The 17,204-nt window shown below is 43.3% G+C and overlaps 1 protein-coding gene across 1 annotated transcript in view; it reads left to right on the top strand.

The window, feature by feature from the left end:
• The window catches only part of DHX36 (DEAH-box helicase 36), a 145,072-nt gene that overhangs the window by 86,958 nt on the left and 40,910 nt on the right, over positions 1 to 17,204 (top strand). The window contains exons 15-17 of the mRNA XM_033958607.1: positions 777 to 920; positions 4,977 to 5,094; positions 13,592 to 13,690. Of these exons, the coding sequence (XP_033814498.1) occupies positions 777 to 920; positions 4,977 to 5,094; positions 13,592 to 13,690 (361 nt within the window). The remainder of the gene's footprint in view (positions 1 to 776; positions 921 to 4,976; positions 5,095 to 13,591; positions 13,691 to 17,204) is intronic.

Raw genomic sequence — 17,204 nt, 5'->3', positions numbered from 1 at the left:
TATTTTTAAAGTTGATTTTGGAGTTGTAGCATTGTTTGGTTCGAAGGATTCATTTCACTTATTTGTCCCTGTCATTTGGGTTAGATCCAACTTTCACCATGATTTATAAACTGCTTTACTAATATAAAATACTAATCAAAATGGCTAACAATACATTGTAGTTCAATATATAATAGGAATATAAGCAAATATAAAAATGCAAAAACAAATTAACATCAATAAGTTGACCATAGCTAATATTTATAACAGCATCAGCAAGGTATAAATTATAATGATTGCAGCCTAGTTCATCTTCCCCATGAGACTAACTGCTCACCATAACAACATGTACCTCAATGGCCAATGCCTTAAAGCTGCTCACAAAGGGGCTCATGATAGCAATCTGTGCCAGAATTGTTTGCTTCCTTGTTTCACCTTAGAAACTGACATAGTGCTCATGTTAGCCATTTTTGTGACTGGCAGTTAACCAGTATTAAGGGACTCTGGCAGTCATGATATCCCATTGCTTCTTTTACCCACTTAGTTGTATGAAATGGGGTTCCATTGTATCTGTACTGTAATGAATTTGTTGTGAAGGGTAGATTAGAGTGCTATGTAAATACCTAAATAGTTTTCCCTGTTAGAAGCTGTAAAACAGTGGCATTCATTTGAGGAGCACAAATATTTCATGGTTTCAAGATTTTAAAAAAGGTCTACTCTTTTATATGAAGGCAATTTACTTACTACAGAATGAATTCACACAGGCTGGTGCAATTTATATTTTATTATTGTTTTAGCATTACTATAGATGATGTAGTACACGTTATAGATGGAGGGAAAATAAAAGAAACCCACTATGACACTCAGAACAGCATCAGCACAATGCAAGCAGAGTGGGTCAGCCATGCCAATGCAAAGCAAAGGAAAGGACGAGCGGGAAGGTAAGAATAAAACCTTTTGGGAATAGTTCATTTTTAGTTTACTTATATTTAAGAGTTACTGCTTCAGACGTTTTCAGAATGTCCATAAAGACATAGAAGAATATGTGTCTCAAAAAATCAATACAGAGCTAGCTGTTAAGTGAGCCACTTGCTGGAAAGACTTGACCAGTCCCAGATTTTGAACCCACAATTTTATTGTTTGTTGTAGGATAAGTACCTAAATGCATGAGAAGAGGAAGCCAACGAGCTAGGATTGACTCGGTGTTTCTTCAAAAACTGGATTATTTAGACAACTGTGTTAATGTTTGAACATCTTGTTTGGCCTTTTGTGATATATGTAGACATGATGTGATTAAAATCATGCTAACTAAGAGCTTGGAAAAATTTCACTAGATCGGTGATGAAATGTAAAATAAAAATGAAACAAGAATAAGAGCTCACAAATTATGGCTCTGGATTCATCCAGTATTTAATCACTGCCATGCTAAAGAAGGGATGTAAATTAGGAGAACAGCCCATGAGTAGTTGCAGATGACAGTGCATGGTGGCAGATCCCAAGCCCTGATTCCAGTTGAATTGGAAGTACAAAGAGGCAAGATAAAACTGCCTAGAAAAGGAAAATTTCTCCATCAGCAAGCAGGATATCGACATGACATGGTGACAAAATTCATCACCGTTCCCATCCCCGCGGATAACCATGGGAAATAATCCCATGTCATTTTTTAGTGTCTATTTCAATCTCAATCCTTCTACACCAGCATTCTTCAAAGCAAAGCTTGCGGGTCAGTGGTTGTGCCCAATTATACTCTGATTCTTCCCTCTCTCCTTAAAGAATGTCATGAAGATGGTTTCCCATGGTTATCCGCGGGGACGGGAACGGTGATGAATTTTGTCACCGTGTCATTCTCTATCATCAATCATACAAGCGGTGGTTGTCTTCTAATGGTGCCAAGAAAGATAAGCTTAGAAAAATCTAAGTTAGATTTTCTAATGCTATAGGTATGTCATTCTGTAAGGTATTCTCCCCATGCTCTTGAGCTGTGCAGAAGGAATCCACTTCAGCTTTTCAACTCATCCTCTTTCCCGAGAGGGCTGTGCTGCCTCCTTCAGTTTTTCCTTGTGCATGTGAGCCAGAAGGGGTCTTTCTGATCTGCTTTGTGCATTTTTTGCGGTTTTTGCGGTTTTTGGTGGTACTCGGTGCTCATAGCTCCACAGATCAGAAGGGAAAGCTCTGCCTGTGTGAAGGAGAAGCAGACTGAGGTCTGCAGCTGTGGTATCTGTTAGCCAGACTACAGAAACCTTCGTGTAGCTCGGGGTTCAGTCCCCTAGAAGCTTTGCTCACTTACTGGGTTGCAGGGGCTTGAATGCAGGCTGTTAGACTTTTGCAAGGGGCTCAGCAGGGCTTTTCAGGGTTTCAGCTGCATTTCGTTCCCTCAGGGTTTTTTGCAGCCCAAATGCATGACCTTGCATTTCTTAGCATTAAATCTTAGCTGCCAAATTTCAGACCATTCTTTGCTATGTCGTACTACATGTTATTCATAACATCAGGGGTGATGACCTTATGTGATCTTCTGCTACAACCATTTCTTAATGGTCTTGAAGAGTATTTTCTTGCTTTTACTAAGAGAAGAGTTAAGGGCTGCTGCAGAGGAGCAGAGTGGTTGGTCTGTTTGACTTTTTTCTGCAATTATGCTTCTATATTTCTCTAGGAAGTATCGTGGTGTGCTTTTCTGCCACACACAAGATTCTATTCTGAGTCTATGTTGATTCTTGCTGGTCCTCTGGTATTATGCTTCTGACCAGTGTCGGGTGGGAAGGCACTCATGCATGTGCAGTGTGGGCAGTATTAAAGCTTTGAATTCTTAAAGTGCTGGTGCATTTTTTCACTGTTCGTGCCAGGGCTCCTTGGATGACATCACTCACTTGTGAGAATATCTGCCTGCTGTCTCCGGATAACACTTGTTACTTTTTGTAACTGCTTTCTGTGGGCAACTAGTGGTGGCAATGTAAGAAAAGGGAGGCATAATCGAATTTATGAGCAGGATACAAGAGGCTCACAGTTCTATTCTGTAGGGACTGCAGTTTCTTGATAATGTAACAAGAGCATCCCAGATAGACTATATTGCAATAATCTAATGTGAAAATAAGTAATGATAAGATAAATAAAGAAAGATGGCATGGCTGATATACTGTCTGACTGAATAAAGCTAATGAAGGATGTAGAAACCAACTCTGCATAGATTTGAAACTAGAGCAGTGTCTCTCAAACTTTCTCGAGTTGGGACACACTAAAGATAGTGACCATGGCTTGAGGCACCCAGAAGTGCGCGGCCGTCGCCGTGATGACATCACACATATGCATGATATCACATTGACGTCTGCGCATGTGCAGAGGCCCTCCAGATGGGCCCTGAGACGCCAGTAGGGCATGCCAGCAGGGTAGAGGGCCGGAGAGGAGGGGAGGCACTGGTGCCAACTGATTGCCTACAGCAGTGTTTCTCAACTACTTCAAGCTAAGTCCCCCTAAGTCTAACAAATATCAACTGAGTACCCCAACCACAGACCTCCCTAGGCCCACCCAAGCTTTGCCCCAGATCCCATCCCCTTTACTAATTGTAATGCAATTTTTTTTCATTCATTTTTCATATACACACAATATACACAGCCGATATATAATCTCAAAACTGACACATTTCAATCACTATATTGTTAATAAAATCACTTTGCCTACCGGCAATCCTCTGCAGGCTGCTGTAATTAGCTTTAAAGGTGAGATCGGGAGGCCAGAGAGGAAGCTGGAGGACATTAGAGAGAAGGGGGGAAACATGCAGGCCTTCGGTGAATCGGGCAGTGCTGGTACTGTATTGCATAGGGAAGTCAGCTGGCAGGCACCTCTCTTCCTCCTCGGTGTGCCGCAGCACACTTGGAATCTCAGGAGGCACACAGTTTGAGATACACTAAACTAGAGGAACAAATGTAAGATGAGTCTAAAATGACTTTCACATTACGAAAAGAGGAAACTGGTTGAACAGAGGTACAGAGAAGAGTTAGCAGAGCAGCAGTAGTGATAGAATGAATCTAAAATCAATCAAAGTATCTAAAGGTTCTTTGTAAGAAAGTTATAGTAAATAAAATAATAGGAAGCAATTATTAATTAATTTCTCAAAATTTGCATATATTCTTTTTCTTCTTAAAATTGTTGACAATTTGTTGTAAAATGGGTTCTCAGCCCAGCCCACAGGATGTAGCCCAGAGGTCTCCAAAGTCCCTCCTCGAGGGCCAAATCCAGTCAGGTTTTTGGGATTTCCCCAATGAATATGCATGAGATCTATGTGCATGTACTGCTTTCAATGCATATTCATTGGGGAAATCCCAAAAACCTGACTGGATTCGGCCCTTGAGGAGGTACTTTGGAGACCCCTGACATAGCCAGTCAGGTTTTCAGGATAGTCATAATGAATATGCATGAAATAGATTTGCATACAATAAGAAGCACTGGATACAAATTTATCTAATACATATTCATTGTGGATATCCTGAAAACATGTCTGGCTTGGTTGATAACCCCTGAGTGGTGTCGAATGAGTACAAGTGGATTGATTTTTTTTTTTTTTTTAAACGCCGTCAAAAATTACAAAAACTAGGGGACACTCGAAGTTACAGGGAAGTATTTTTAAAACCAATAGGATGAAATATTTTTTTCACTCGGAGAATAGTTCTGGAATGCATTGCCAAAGATGTGGTAAAAGTGGTTAATGTAGCTGCTTTTAAAAAAGGTTTGGAAAAGTTCCTAGAGGAAAAGTCCATAGTCTGCTATTGAGACAGACATGGGGGAAGCCACTGCTTACCCTGGATCGGTAGCATGGAATGTTGCTACTATTTGGGTTTTTGCAAGGTATTAGTGACCTAAATTGGCCACCGTGAGGATGGGCTACTGGGCTAGATGGACCATTGGTCTGACCCAGTAAAACTATTCTTGTGTACTATACTGATGATATTAAACTCCTTTAGGAAAATTAAATGCATTTAAACTTTGATTTAAACTTTACTTTGCAGAGTTCAACCTGGTCACTGCTATCATCTATTTAATGGTCTCAGAGATAGTCTACTGGATGACTATCAGTTACCAGAAATTGTGAGAACACCTTTGGAAGAACTGTGTTTACAAATTAAGGTAAATGTTTAATGAGGATCTAGAAATGCTGTTCACCATGGGGCCATTTTCTAATTTGCAATAAGTACCAGAATTTAACATAAAACTTATATGTTAACTTTTAGGGATATTTGCAGTAGTTTCCCATTTCAGAGGAAAATTTGTTTAATGTGTTTTAACTGCATTGAGGATAACATGATGCAGTTAGCTACACTTATTGTGGTGGGTATCTCAAATATTAACTATACACTTCTCCCGCCATATCCACAAGGGTTAGGGGTAGAGCCGGCCCGCGAATATTAAAAAAAAACGCAAATAATATTCAGGCCGGCTCTGACCCACACCCCCCCGGCATCCCTTAAGCCATACCTGGTGGTCTAGCGGATTTTCAGGGCAGGAGCGATCTTCCTACGCTCCTGCCCCATGCAGATCACTCATAGGAAATGGCTGCCGTGAGCCCCCTTAGTCTCTCGAGACGACGATGGGAGCTCATGGGAGGGTCTAAGAGGGCTTAAAAATAGCCCGAAAAATGAATCCGCAGATGCTGAAACCACGGATTCGGAGGGAGAAGTGTAAGGCAAAGTCCATGCCCTCTTTTCCATTGATGCATGGTCATTTCTGTATCGGTAAACTAACTGCTAAGGCACCGTGTTATAAGTAAGATTGTCAAGTGATTTGTTAAAATTTTTTGTGATAATTATTTTACACTTGATGTAAGATATGAAAATGAATAAAGATAAAAAATAAATGTTAGCAATTAATACAGCAGTTAACATGCACTAAAGTGGCTTAGAAACAAGCTCCTGAATGTTGTCTGGCTTACCAATTTTATCAAATTATATATCTGCCCTGCATGTTGTAGACAAAAACCGTCAAACAGAGTTTCAGTTGAGCCCTGATGTCTTTGTTCTAACCTGTAGAACAACATAATCCCCAAACTCTAAAAATGGCAAGCAAATTTATGTGTACAAAATTGGCATGCTATTCTGAGATGTTTGAGCATCTGAATTGGCCATCAAGCCAACTAGCACCAATAATTGGGTGCTTACACTTATTGGGGTTAATTAGTAGTATTTTGTATTTGCACATGCATCTCACCAAGCACTATTCTATAAAGATCTGTGTGCAAATCTTTTAATTTGCAACTCAATCTTTCAATGAACAGTATATAAGACACCATTAACATTAGCAATATTTTCAGTTCTCAGCGCTCCCATTTGGACTAGCAACTGTGCCTTGCACATTTACCAAGGTAATGGTAGTAGCAGCAGCACATTTGTGCAGAGTCAGGATTCAGGTTCATCCATATCTAGAAACTGGTTCAAAAGGGCTGCTTCCCAGGCAGAGGGCCACAGGGCAATGAAGTAAGTAGTCCTACTCTTGCAGGTACTGGCCTAGATTATCAATTTTCAATAAAGTCATCTGGATCCCTCGAAATTCCTAGAGTGTTTGGGGATTGTATTCAGCACGGCAGAGGGCCATGTCTTTCTTCTGGAGGCTCGCAAACAAAAGCCGAGATGCAGATTTTAGATGATCTGGCAATTCCAGTTCCAATGTCATGGCATTATCTAAAGTAATTGGGTTCTATGGTGGCGACAATAGAGGTGGCACCATGGGCAAAAGCTCATCTCCGACCTCTCCAGAAATCACTGTGGAAGCACTGGTCATCACAGACAGACTCCATTCATATTCCTTTGGCGTGGACAGGGGAAGCCCATCAACATTTGTGATGGTGACTAAAGCCGGAGACACTGTCAAAAGGATTGCCTCTACACATAACAACGTGAGTGATCCTGACTACATATGCCAGTCTTTACGGCTGGGGAGGTCATTGCGAGGAGCATCTGCCTTACCAGAAAACATGGTCTTATCAATAGATTGGCGCTGAGAGCCATTTGAATGGCATTACAGACTTTCCAAGAGACCCTAGAAGGGAAAGTGGTCAGAATGTTCTCAGACAATGCCTCAGCAGTGGCTTATATCAAAAGGCAAGGAGGCACCAAGAGTGCGCTGTTAAAACTGGAGGCTATTTTCTTTGCTTATGTAGGATGAGGTAAACACCCACCAATTTCTTTGAAAGCGTATCACACCAGAAGTATGGCTTCCTCATGGGTGAAGTCCAGGGTAGTTTTGCCTGAGACTTGTAAGAAAGCTGCGTGATCCATGCTACACACATTTACTAAGTTTTACAGAGGGTATGTAGCAGCACAAAAGGATTTCACTTTTGGGTCTGTGGTGCTTGCAGCAGGCTTTCCCTAGCAACAGCAGCAGATGAATCCAGAGACCAATGGGATAGCTCACATCTACCAGCAGGCGGAGATAGAGAAACTGATTAACAGGTGGTCCTATTGGCTGGCACTCCTCCTGTCTCATCAGTAATCTCTATCTCCCAGCAGGAAAAGGTCGCTATTCAACTAGCTTCTGAATTCTGGCTGTGGCTGGAACTTTATTTTCTCCTGTTGAGATTTCTCTTCAGTGAGACTGCCATTCTGTGTCTCCTGTCGAGGTTTCTCTTCAGTGAGCTGGCAATGCTATTTCTCCTGTTGAGATTTTCTCTTCAGTGAGACAGGGGTGTCCGGCTGAACGGTGCCGGCTTTAGAGGTTACACTTGGGCCCCCCCTTGTCCCTGCCTCACCCTCCCTCCATTGCTAGAGGGTCTGACTGGGTCTTAAATTTTTTCTTCTTTCCCTTCTCTGTAAAAAAAAAAAAAAAAAAAGAGAGACCACAGTTGTTACATTCTGCCATGCTTTTGCTGCAAACTGGCTTCAACCAGCCCTAACAACAAGCTGTGAGTATGTCTGGCTTTTACAGTTGTTTGAACTTCAGGTTCTGTTTGGGAGTCTTAGTACTGTGGGTTCGGTCATCATACATTTAAGGTATGGATATTTTATTGAGGCTAAGTTTTATGACTAGAAATCCATGGAGGGAGCCGGGACTTCCCGCCCTTTGCATGCACGCGCTTTGTTTCCTTGTTGGTTACAGCGCAGCAGTAGCGATGCGATTTCATGCTCGTACTTGTTCTCTTTGTTGGGTTTCAGTGCAGCAGTAGTCCTGTTTATTCTGAGGCTCTCTTTCATCAGTGTTTGTCACGGCCATGTGCAGCTGATTGTGCAGGTGCCGGTTTATAGCAGCGCGCATGAGATGGGATATGTTTTTTCCGGCGCTGTGGGCCGTTCTTCTGGTTATTCCCCGAGTCTGATTTTCTTTCTATGCAAGCCGCGGCAGGGTAAATTTTGCGGGGCTCGAATCCGACTATGTTTCTAGGAGCGTTGATGCAGCGGCCACGTGTCAGCGAGAATCAGGCGTGCGCACGGGTCTCCGGCGATGGCGGGAGAGCTGCAGCGTTCCGGTAGTTTGTTTCCAGCTGACTTTGGTCAGGGTATGCCGGGGCTTCTCTCCTTTTCGGTTCAGACAAGTTGTATGTGTTTCACTAGCTTTGGGACAAGCTTGGGCAGCTTTATATGTCTATGTCTGTGTTCCTGCTGTACTCCCTTGAAGGAAGCTGCTTGTTTAATCGGACTCTGGGGTTAGCACTCAAGGGGTTTACCAGAGAGACTCTGACCTGTACTAGGTCACCCAGTCTCGGTTTGTCTCCAGACTGGGGCGACATACGGCAACTCACGGCACAGTGAGATCAGCAGTAAGATTGTGCCCTGTATTTCACACAGGTATCTCATTGTCTCTCTTGGGGTCCCTGCAGATTGAGCCTTTGTCTATTGGTAACTGTCCTTGTTTGGGCCTCTGTGCTGAGCTGCATGTGTCTAGTAGTGGCACAGGATATTTATGCCTAAAGGTAGTACAAGCAGTTTCCAAGTTCGGGCTGTCTCTATGGGCATAATGACACTGCGCATGTTCCTGCGGCCAGGACTCTTTCTCTATTTCTGAGGGGGCCTGGACTTCAGATTTCCATGCTTATCACGCTGGTTTCTCCTGTCACCATTTTCTCATGGCACCAGACAGAAAAGGCTGTACAGCTCCTTTTAACCAGGAGCCAGTTACCTATTCTATCAAACCCATGGAGGATCACGCACTATGTGGCTGTTAGCCTCATCCCTGAAGCTCTCATTAACGATGTGAGCTTTGTCTGATACCTGTAAGGATGCTGTTGTTTTCCACGGGGCGGTAGATGCAGCATCTTGATTGAGTCTAGTACGTATTCACTTTAAAGGACATACGTATTTCGCTCATGTTGCATGGGGTTAGTACTGTTTTCATGGTTCCAGTATATTCCTCTTTACATTGTGAACCTTGATTTTTTCTAGGAGAATCTTCTTGCAGATCCTACAGTCTTATTCTGCCATTCCCTGACCTTCTGCACTTCATTCTGAGGGGATCTTGACTTCTTCCAATGACTCTTCAGGCTTTCTCATGAGGGAGAAGACACTATAATGTCAGGTCAGAGGGCTGTGAAGATTTTTCAGGATGCTTGCATCTTTGCATTCTCCTCAGGTTTTCCAGTTCATTCTTGGAGTCTCTATGTTTTGTGTTTCCCTTTTCAGTGTTACTGGTCCTCAGGACGGTTCTTGTAGTTCTTCAGGAACTAAGGGACGTTGTTCCACTTACCGCATGGTGCCCGAGATAGGGGGCATTGGGCAGGCTGGATCCCATTCTGCTGAATTAGTTTCTCGGGGTTACACATTTCTGCAGACAACCTGGGAGTATATTTACATTTTCTCTATGGACTCCGAATCGGCACTTGGTTTGCCTGCCTCTCTTGGAGTGGCGCTTTCGGTTTTGGCACATGCCATTTTGCCTACCCAAGGCTTCACGAACGTTTTAGGTGATGTGGGCGGTGGTACCGTTTTGGCGCTACCAGGCGATTCATCTAATTTCTTCTTGACTGCCTGCTTGATTCGGACGACTTCCAGTCGGGCCATTTGACTGACATGAAAAGGGTGATATCTTTTCCTCAGTTCTTTACACGTGCATCTTTGAATTTGCACAGCACTCTTTTCTCCTGTACAATTTATAGGTATATCGGGGTGATGTTTTTATTCATATAGGAGAGACGTGTGTTTCTTTCCGGAGACTTGGGCGTGGGGTCTCGGTCTCAGATTGGTATTCTTCTTCGCTTACCATGACCAAGAGTATGGGATTCTGTACAGTTTCTGGGATCCATATTGCTGACTCCACTGGGGACTTCGGCTTGCTTTCCCCTTCTTACGCTACAGCAGTCACTTTTGTTCCGGTGGTTCCCGGTATCTCAGGGCACCAATTATTTGGTATGCTCCTCCTGCATCACTCTGTATGATTTGGTGGCTCCGCGCGATTTCTCTTTTCAAGGCATGCCTCGGTCTTTGCTGGACTATCTCATGACCACCGACCATCCCGGGCTGTCGGGTTGGGGGGCTCCGTGGCTTCCATCCTCAGCTCCTGGAGTCTGGTCTTCAGAGGCGACTCAGTACTTGTTCATTCTTCTGCTCTTGAGCAGGGTCAGGCTACCTTTCTGGAACTTCAGATCATTCTTCTGGATTGCCGCTGAGGGTCCTTTTGGTCAGTATTAGGATGGGGGTATTTCTCTACTGCTTGGGCAGTAAGTGTTGTACTCATTGGCAGGTGAAGTTGTTCTGCTTCAATGGGTGGACTCTCATCTTCGTCTTCTGTTGGCAGATCCTTTTATGGATCAGGATAAGAGTTTGGATAGACTTTCTCTCCGCGGAATCTGAGCATGGCCCATTTCTTGTATGCTGCAGTGTACAGCGCTGTGTACGCTCTGGAAAGTGTGCATGTTAGTAATAGTGTAATCTTCTGCATCCTGGATATGGAGATTTGTGGCTCAAGTGTTCTAGCTCTTTTTATGGAAGTGAGATCTGCTTGACCTAGACCTCATGGCCTCGTCTCTCAATTCTAAGCTTCCTAGCTTCTTCGGCGGGCCCAGGGAGTGGGAGTTAGAGGGGGTAGCTGCATGGCTCCTTTCTCGCTTCTGCCTTCTCTTTTTCAGTGTTTTCCGATGGCTTGGATTTGCCACCTCGAGCTCGCTTTCCGGGCACAGTATTTGTAGAATCTCTGGATTGGCGGCGCCATCCTTACTTTGCGGATTTGATGAGTCTTTCAACAGCCGGACTAAGAAGTTTCCTGGTATCTCCGGCTTTGCTCGCCTAGGGTCCGTTCAACATGAATATTTGTACTACTTTAGTATTACGACCTAGTTTTTTGAAAAATCTTGGCTGACGTGTAAGGATTATGCGAAGCAGGTTGTTTCTTCTCTTATCCAGGTGCTACGGACGTCTTCTCCTGTGGCTTCTGCTTCCTTTTGGAGGTTTTTCCTTTCTTGGGTGCTTCTTAATGTTTGAACCACTCCAGAGTTCCTTTTTGGCACAGGTGTATTGCCGAGGGCTTAGCGTTCAATTCCCTTCAGCTTCTAGTGCCATTCTTAGCTTGTTACAAGGGCTAGGTATATTGCTCTTCGCTTACTTCTCAGCTTCATGTAGTTCAGGTCCTAAACAGAGTGCGGTATATTCATGCGCCTCTTAGAAAGCCCGGTTTGGAGTACAATCTTCACGTACTTCTTCTCAGTATACCGAAGGCTTCATTTCATCCTTGTCTTTTGGGACTCTAAAGGGCTGTGCCGTTGAACATGGGGTTTCTTGTGGCCATGGCTTCAGCTCTGCAGTTTTCTATGTTGCAGGCCTTGTTCAACGGGGATTCCTATTTCTGATTTCCGAAATATGGGGTATCAGTTCGGATGGTACCATTATTTCATTCTAGGGGGGTGTCATCCTTTCTTTTATGTCATGCTCGCTTTTCCTTCCTTCTTCCTGGGAGGGGAAATTGGGAGCAGTGCTTTTATTCACTGCATTTTTTGATATGTACGTAGCGTTCTCTGTGAGCTTGGTTTCTTACGACTTTTAGTTGTTTATATCTCCTTTTTGCATTCTTCAAGGGACGCCTCAAACGTTTGGTGGCGTCCGAAGCTTCCATCGCTCAATGGGTCCAGGAGGACATTCTTTATGCTTGCTTGCTGGCAGGGAAGCGGTTGGCGAAAGAACTTCATGACCATTCCGCTGGAGCGATAGCTACTTCTTGGGCTCGGCCCAGAGGTTTTTTTCCTTGGAGGAGATTTGTCTCGCGGCTAATTGGTCTTCCGAGCGTGCTTTCTCTCCCCATTTCTGCTTGGATGTGGGGGCGCATGCGATAGGGGCGTTTTGTGCTTCGGTTGTTGCGGAGACAGCGTTTGCTTCCCACCAAGATTGAGGATTGCTTTGCTACATCCCATTGGTCTCTGGATTCATCTGCTGCTGTTGCTAGGGAAGGAAAAATTATGTTCTTACCTGTTAATTTTCTTTCCCTTAGACGCAGCAGATGAATCCAGAGCCCCACCCTTTCTGGATATTGTCTCTCGGTTTTTTCTTTTGCAACTTTCGCAGTTTGTTATAATGGCAGGTTGTTTTCTGTATTATTGCATTTTGAGATTTGTTATGGGAAAGAAGTTTTTTACATGCTATGCCTATTGCTGGTTACGTGTGCTTGGGCAAGGAGCTATACTGGTGAGACAGGAGGAGTGCCAGCCAATAGGACCACCTGTTAATCAGTTTCTCTATCTCCGCCTGCTGGTAGATGTGAACTATCCCATTGGTCTCTGGATTCATCTGCTGCGTCTAAGGGAAAGAAAATTAACAGGTAAGAACATAATTTTTCCCTTCTATTCCACCCTGGGCTCGAGGGACTATTTTGATATGTCCCACAGATTCAGGACTCGTGCTTTGTGCACTGGAACAGAAGATTAGGTTCTGCCATATCGTTTTTTAGTGTAACCTGCTTTTTAGCCTCAGACAGGTATGTTTCTGCAGAGGCTCATCTAATGTCACTCAAGCAAGACAAAGCAATAGGAAGATACAGCTTCAGAGAGACAGGAGTGGATTTGCTCTTGACAGTCAAAGCCAAACAAATGTTAGTTCTGGTTGCACTCATTCCGCCTTGTTAATGCTATGTTGCATTTCTTAATGAGTTGAGTTTTCTTGCAGAGCAGATCAAAAATATGTTATCGGGGAGTTTCCCCATACCCCTCCTTATTTATTTCTCCTCTTTCAGGGATACTTAGAGAATGACACCTAGAAAATGATTGGAATGATACCTAGAGAATGACAAGAGGACTATTTTTTTCACCTGTCCCTGAGGGAACTCATTGTCCCATCCCCACAAATTCTTTTCCTGTCCCTGTCCCTGACCCATTCCTGCAAGCTTTGTCCTCATCTACACAAGCCTCAAACATTTAAAATCATAAGTGTTCGAGATTTGTATGGTTTAGGCTGAGCTTACAGGAGTGGGACAGGGACAGCAACAAAACTTGCGGGGATGGGGAAAAATTTGTCCCCATGTCATTCTCTAATGATACCTTCTGCATCCCTCGTGGGTGAAGATGCACTACCCGCATGTTCAGGACTCGTGTGCTTTTCTACTGGAAAGAAGATTATCAAGGTAAGAACCTAATCTGACAAAGACCCTGTAATGTATGCTGCTTGTGTACTGCTTTTATTTTATATACATCATTGACTGTACTTACTGCATTTTTTTTCAGATTTTAAAACTTGGTAGAATTGCTGATTTCTTAAGAAAATTAATGGATCCACCATCCCAAGAAGCCATTGAATTGGCCATTAATCACCTAATAGAACTGGTAAATTTAAATTTGTTACCTATGCTAGAAAACCATTTGTAACTTATGTATTATTTTAAACAGTCTTCATAATAGATAGAATCAACTCTCGTAAATATTTTGTCTAAATAAATAAATAAACCAACATGTGATATGTGCTATAGTTTTGTAGAGAGTGCTCAGTGTCCGAATTTCCTGCAGCTGAGCCGCTTAGAAAACATATTCGGGACCATCATATCATCTCTCCGTCCCTTATGATCACCTTGTGCTTATCAACCACCATGCATTAAGTGTAATAAACCAGCACTTACAAGGAAGAGCACTGAAATTTGTTTCTCACTATTATTCAATCCTGCGGAGCTGCTTTTCATTGAAGCTGGACATAGTCCGTCTTTGCTTCTGAATCAAATAAGTGCTGGTTTATTACACTTAATGCATGGTGGTTGATAAGCACAAGATGATCATAAGGGACAGAGAGATAATATGATGGTCCTGAATATGTTTTCTAAGTGGCTCAGCTGCAGGAAATACAGACACTGAGCCCTCTCTACAAACTATAGCACATATCACATGTTGGTTTATTTATTTAGACAAAATATTTATAAGTGTTGACTATCTATTGTGAAGTTTGTAATAAATCCAGGATAGAGCTATTTAGAAGAATTGATTTACTCCTTGAAATTTTGAGTTATTTTAAACATTAACATATTTATAATGTTTTCTTGCAGTAATTGATATTAATGAGGAACATAAAGTATCAGTTTTTGGGAGATTAGTAGCTCAGAAGGATTTTTTTTTCTTGCACCTATGAGCTTTAGGTTAAATTGGAATCAGGCCAGGTTCCCATATTTTATATTCCCTTCTTGCATAGAGTTTCTAGCCAGGAGTCATGCATCAGGGCTCTTTCTGAAATTAGGTTTTGCCCACTGCACAATGATTGGGAATTTATCAAAGTGGCGTACAGTGTTAAGCCATCCATAAAAGCTTAATCTAGAGGCAGTGTGCTAAACAGATAAAACAGAGGGACCATCAACTTGTTTGGTGTTCCTGGGTATAGAGCTCGATTCGAGGTTAATGCAGTCACTTTTGCCTATGCAGAAAGTGGTTGTCCTTCAGGAGGCAATACGAGTGGCTTGTCAAAAAAAGAAACTGTGTTTACGGGAGATCCAGTCGTTGGTTGTACATTTTAACTTTGCTGCCAGAGTTATAACCATGGGAAGAGTTTTTTTCACGTAGGTTGGCTTTATCTACTGGTCTGGGTCGTCCGCATTTTAAAGTGCGTTTGACCAGGGCAGTAAAGGCTGATTTGGCGATCTGGGCTTCCTTTTTAGCATCATTTAATGGGGTCTGTATATGGCAACAACCATCTGTGTCTTCAGCAGATTTGCAGTTTTTCACTGATGTATCGGGAGGACATGGTTTTGGCATATATTTTTGTGGGTAATGGTGTGCACACGCTTGGCCCGAGTGGTGACGTGCACACGATTGGGGTAACAATATTGCCTTGCTGGAATTGTTCCCGGTGTGGGTGGCATTGTGGATTTGGGGAGGTCGTTTTCAGAATAAGAGAGTTGTGTTGTTTTCGGACAATATGGTGGTGGTATTAACCATCATTCTTCTAGCTGTTTACTGCTGTTGGCATTGTTACTGTGTGTGTGTGTATGTATGTATATATGTGTGTGTGTATGTATGTATGTATATATATATGTGTGTATGTGTGTGTGTGTATGTGTGTGTGTATATCTATATATCTCTCCCAGGACAAGCAGGCCTATATTCTCACAGATGGGTGACGTCACCACGGAGCTCTTGGTACGGACCACTTTAAGAACTTAAAAAGTTCTTGAATCCCTACCGCACATGCGCGAGTGCCTTCCCGCCCTCCGGATGCGCGCGGTCTGACAGTTATTTAGTTTCCGCGGAGCTAGTCAGTTGGCTCTTTTTACTTGTGCGTTTTCAACTGCCTTCTCGCTCGCACGGTTTCATTTTTTTGATCTTTTTTGATCATACTTTGTTGTTTTTTCTTATTTTATTTTATTTAGTTGTTGTTAGTAAAAAAAAAAAAATTTACGTTTTCGCTTTCGCAAACTCGGCCCGGCGGGGCTTTTTATCAGACTCAGCCTTCGGCTTTTGATTTGGCTGAGGCTGTTTTTTCCTCGATGTCACGTTCATCGACAGGTTTTAAAAAGTGTGAACGCTGCGCTTGTCCGATTTCTATTACGGACCCTCATTGTTGGTGTCTTCAGTGCCTCGGGCCGGATCATCGGGCAGAGACTTGCGCATGCTGTTCCACTTTACAGAAAAGGACATTAAAAAATCGTCTGCTTCAACAACAATTATTATTCAGTACCGGCATGGAGGGTGATTCGGCATCGACCCGGGTAGCGGAGTTTACGCCGAAGTCTTCATCCCAGCACTCGACATCGCAGGATTCTCCGTTGGTGTCAGTGAGTAGGCCAAGAAGCCTTCCCCTTCCATTTCAGGGTCTCAGATCACTAGTGCAGTGAGTAAAGTCCTGCCGACCTCGAGATGTCCCAAGAAACGCTCCGCTCCAATAGAGGTGAGTGCCTCGTCATCGGCTTCCTCATCTCCGGAGCGTCGAGTGGCACCAAAGGTACCAGTGAAGAAACAAGCGGTAGCGGTGCAGTCTCTCGAAGACACAATTGCTTCAGTGGTTAAAGAGCAATTAAGAGAGCAGTTACAATTGCTGCTTCCTGTTATGTCGACACTGGCTCCTTAGGTGCCGGTCCGGTCTGAGCCCATGGTAACGGCATTAACTTTGTCATCGTCTCGATCGGCATCGATGCGAGCAGGGTTTCATAGTCCGACGCCGATGAAGAAGGATTCCTCGGCACCAAGTAGACTTTCTTCTGGTGCGGTGTTGGATTCTGCTCGACATCGATCGGCGGTGTCACCGGAGTCGGTGTCGATGTCGCTTAAGTCAGGCAAGTCTGTTAGAAAAACTAAACATGTTGAACCCTCGATACCGGTTTCATCTGTTCCTCTGTTGAAGGATTTTGATTTGTGGGAGGATTCTGAGGAACCTATTTTGTCTGGAAAAGAGGGTTCCTCGGATGAGGATGATTCCTCTAAGGGTCCTGCTTCAAAACCTGAGCAGACCTCTTTTACTAAATTTTTGAGAGATGTCAGAGGCACTTTCTATTCCTCTTGAATCTGACTCTAAGAAATCTAAAGCGTTTTTAGACGCTTTGGATTTTGATCAACCTCCAAAGGAGTTTCTCAAGCTTCCCCTACATGACATTCTTAGGGAAACTTATTATAAAAATTTGGAAACTCCTTTGACTGTCCCAGGAGCACCCAGGAAGTTGGATTATCTTTATAGAGTAGTTGCTGTTCCTGGCTTTGATAAACCACAATTGCCTCATGAGTCCTTATTGGTGGAATCTACCCTTAAAAAATCTTCAGGGGCCAGTGTGTATGCTTCTGTCCCTCCTGGCAGAGAGGGCAAGACTATGGATTGCTTTGGCAAGCGTTTATTCCAAAATTCTACGCTTGCTATCTGGCAACAATGCTT

This window comes from Geotrypetes seraphini, chromosome 9, assembly GCF_902459505.1.
Source record: "Geotrypetes seraphini chromosome 9, aGeoSer1.1, whole genome shotgun sequence".
NCBI lineage: Eukaryota > Metazoa > Chordata > Amphibia > Gymnophiona > Dermophiidae > Geotrypetes > Geotrypetes seraphini.
The sequence above is the reverse complement of the archived record's forward strand: the minus strand, read 5'-3'. Positions and strand labels throughout refer to the sequence as shown.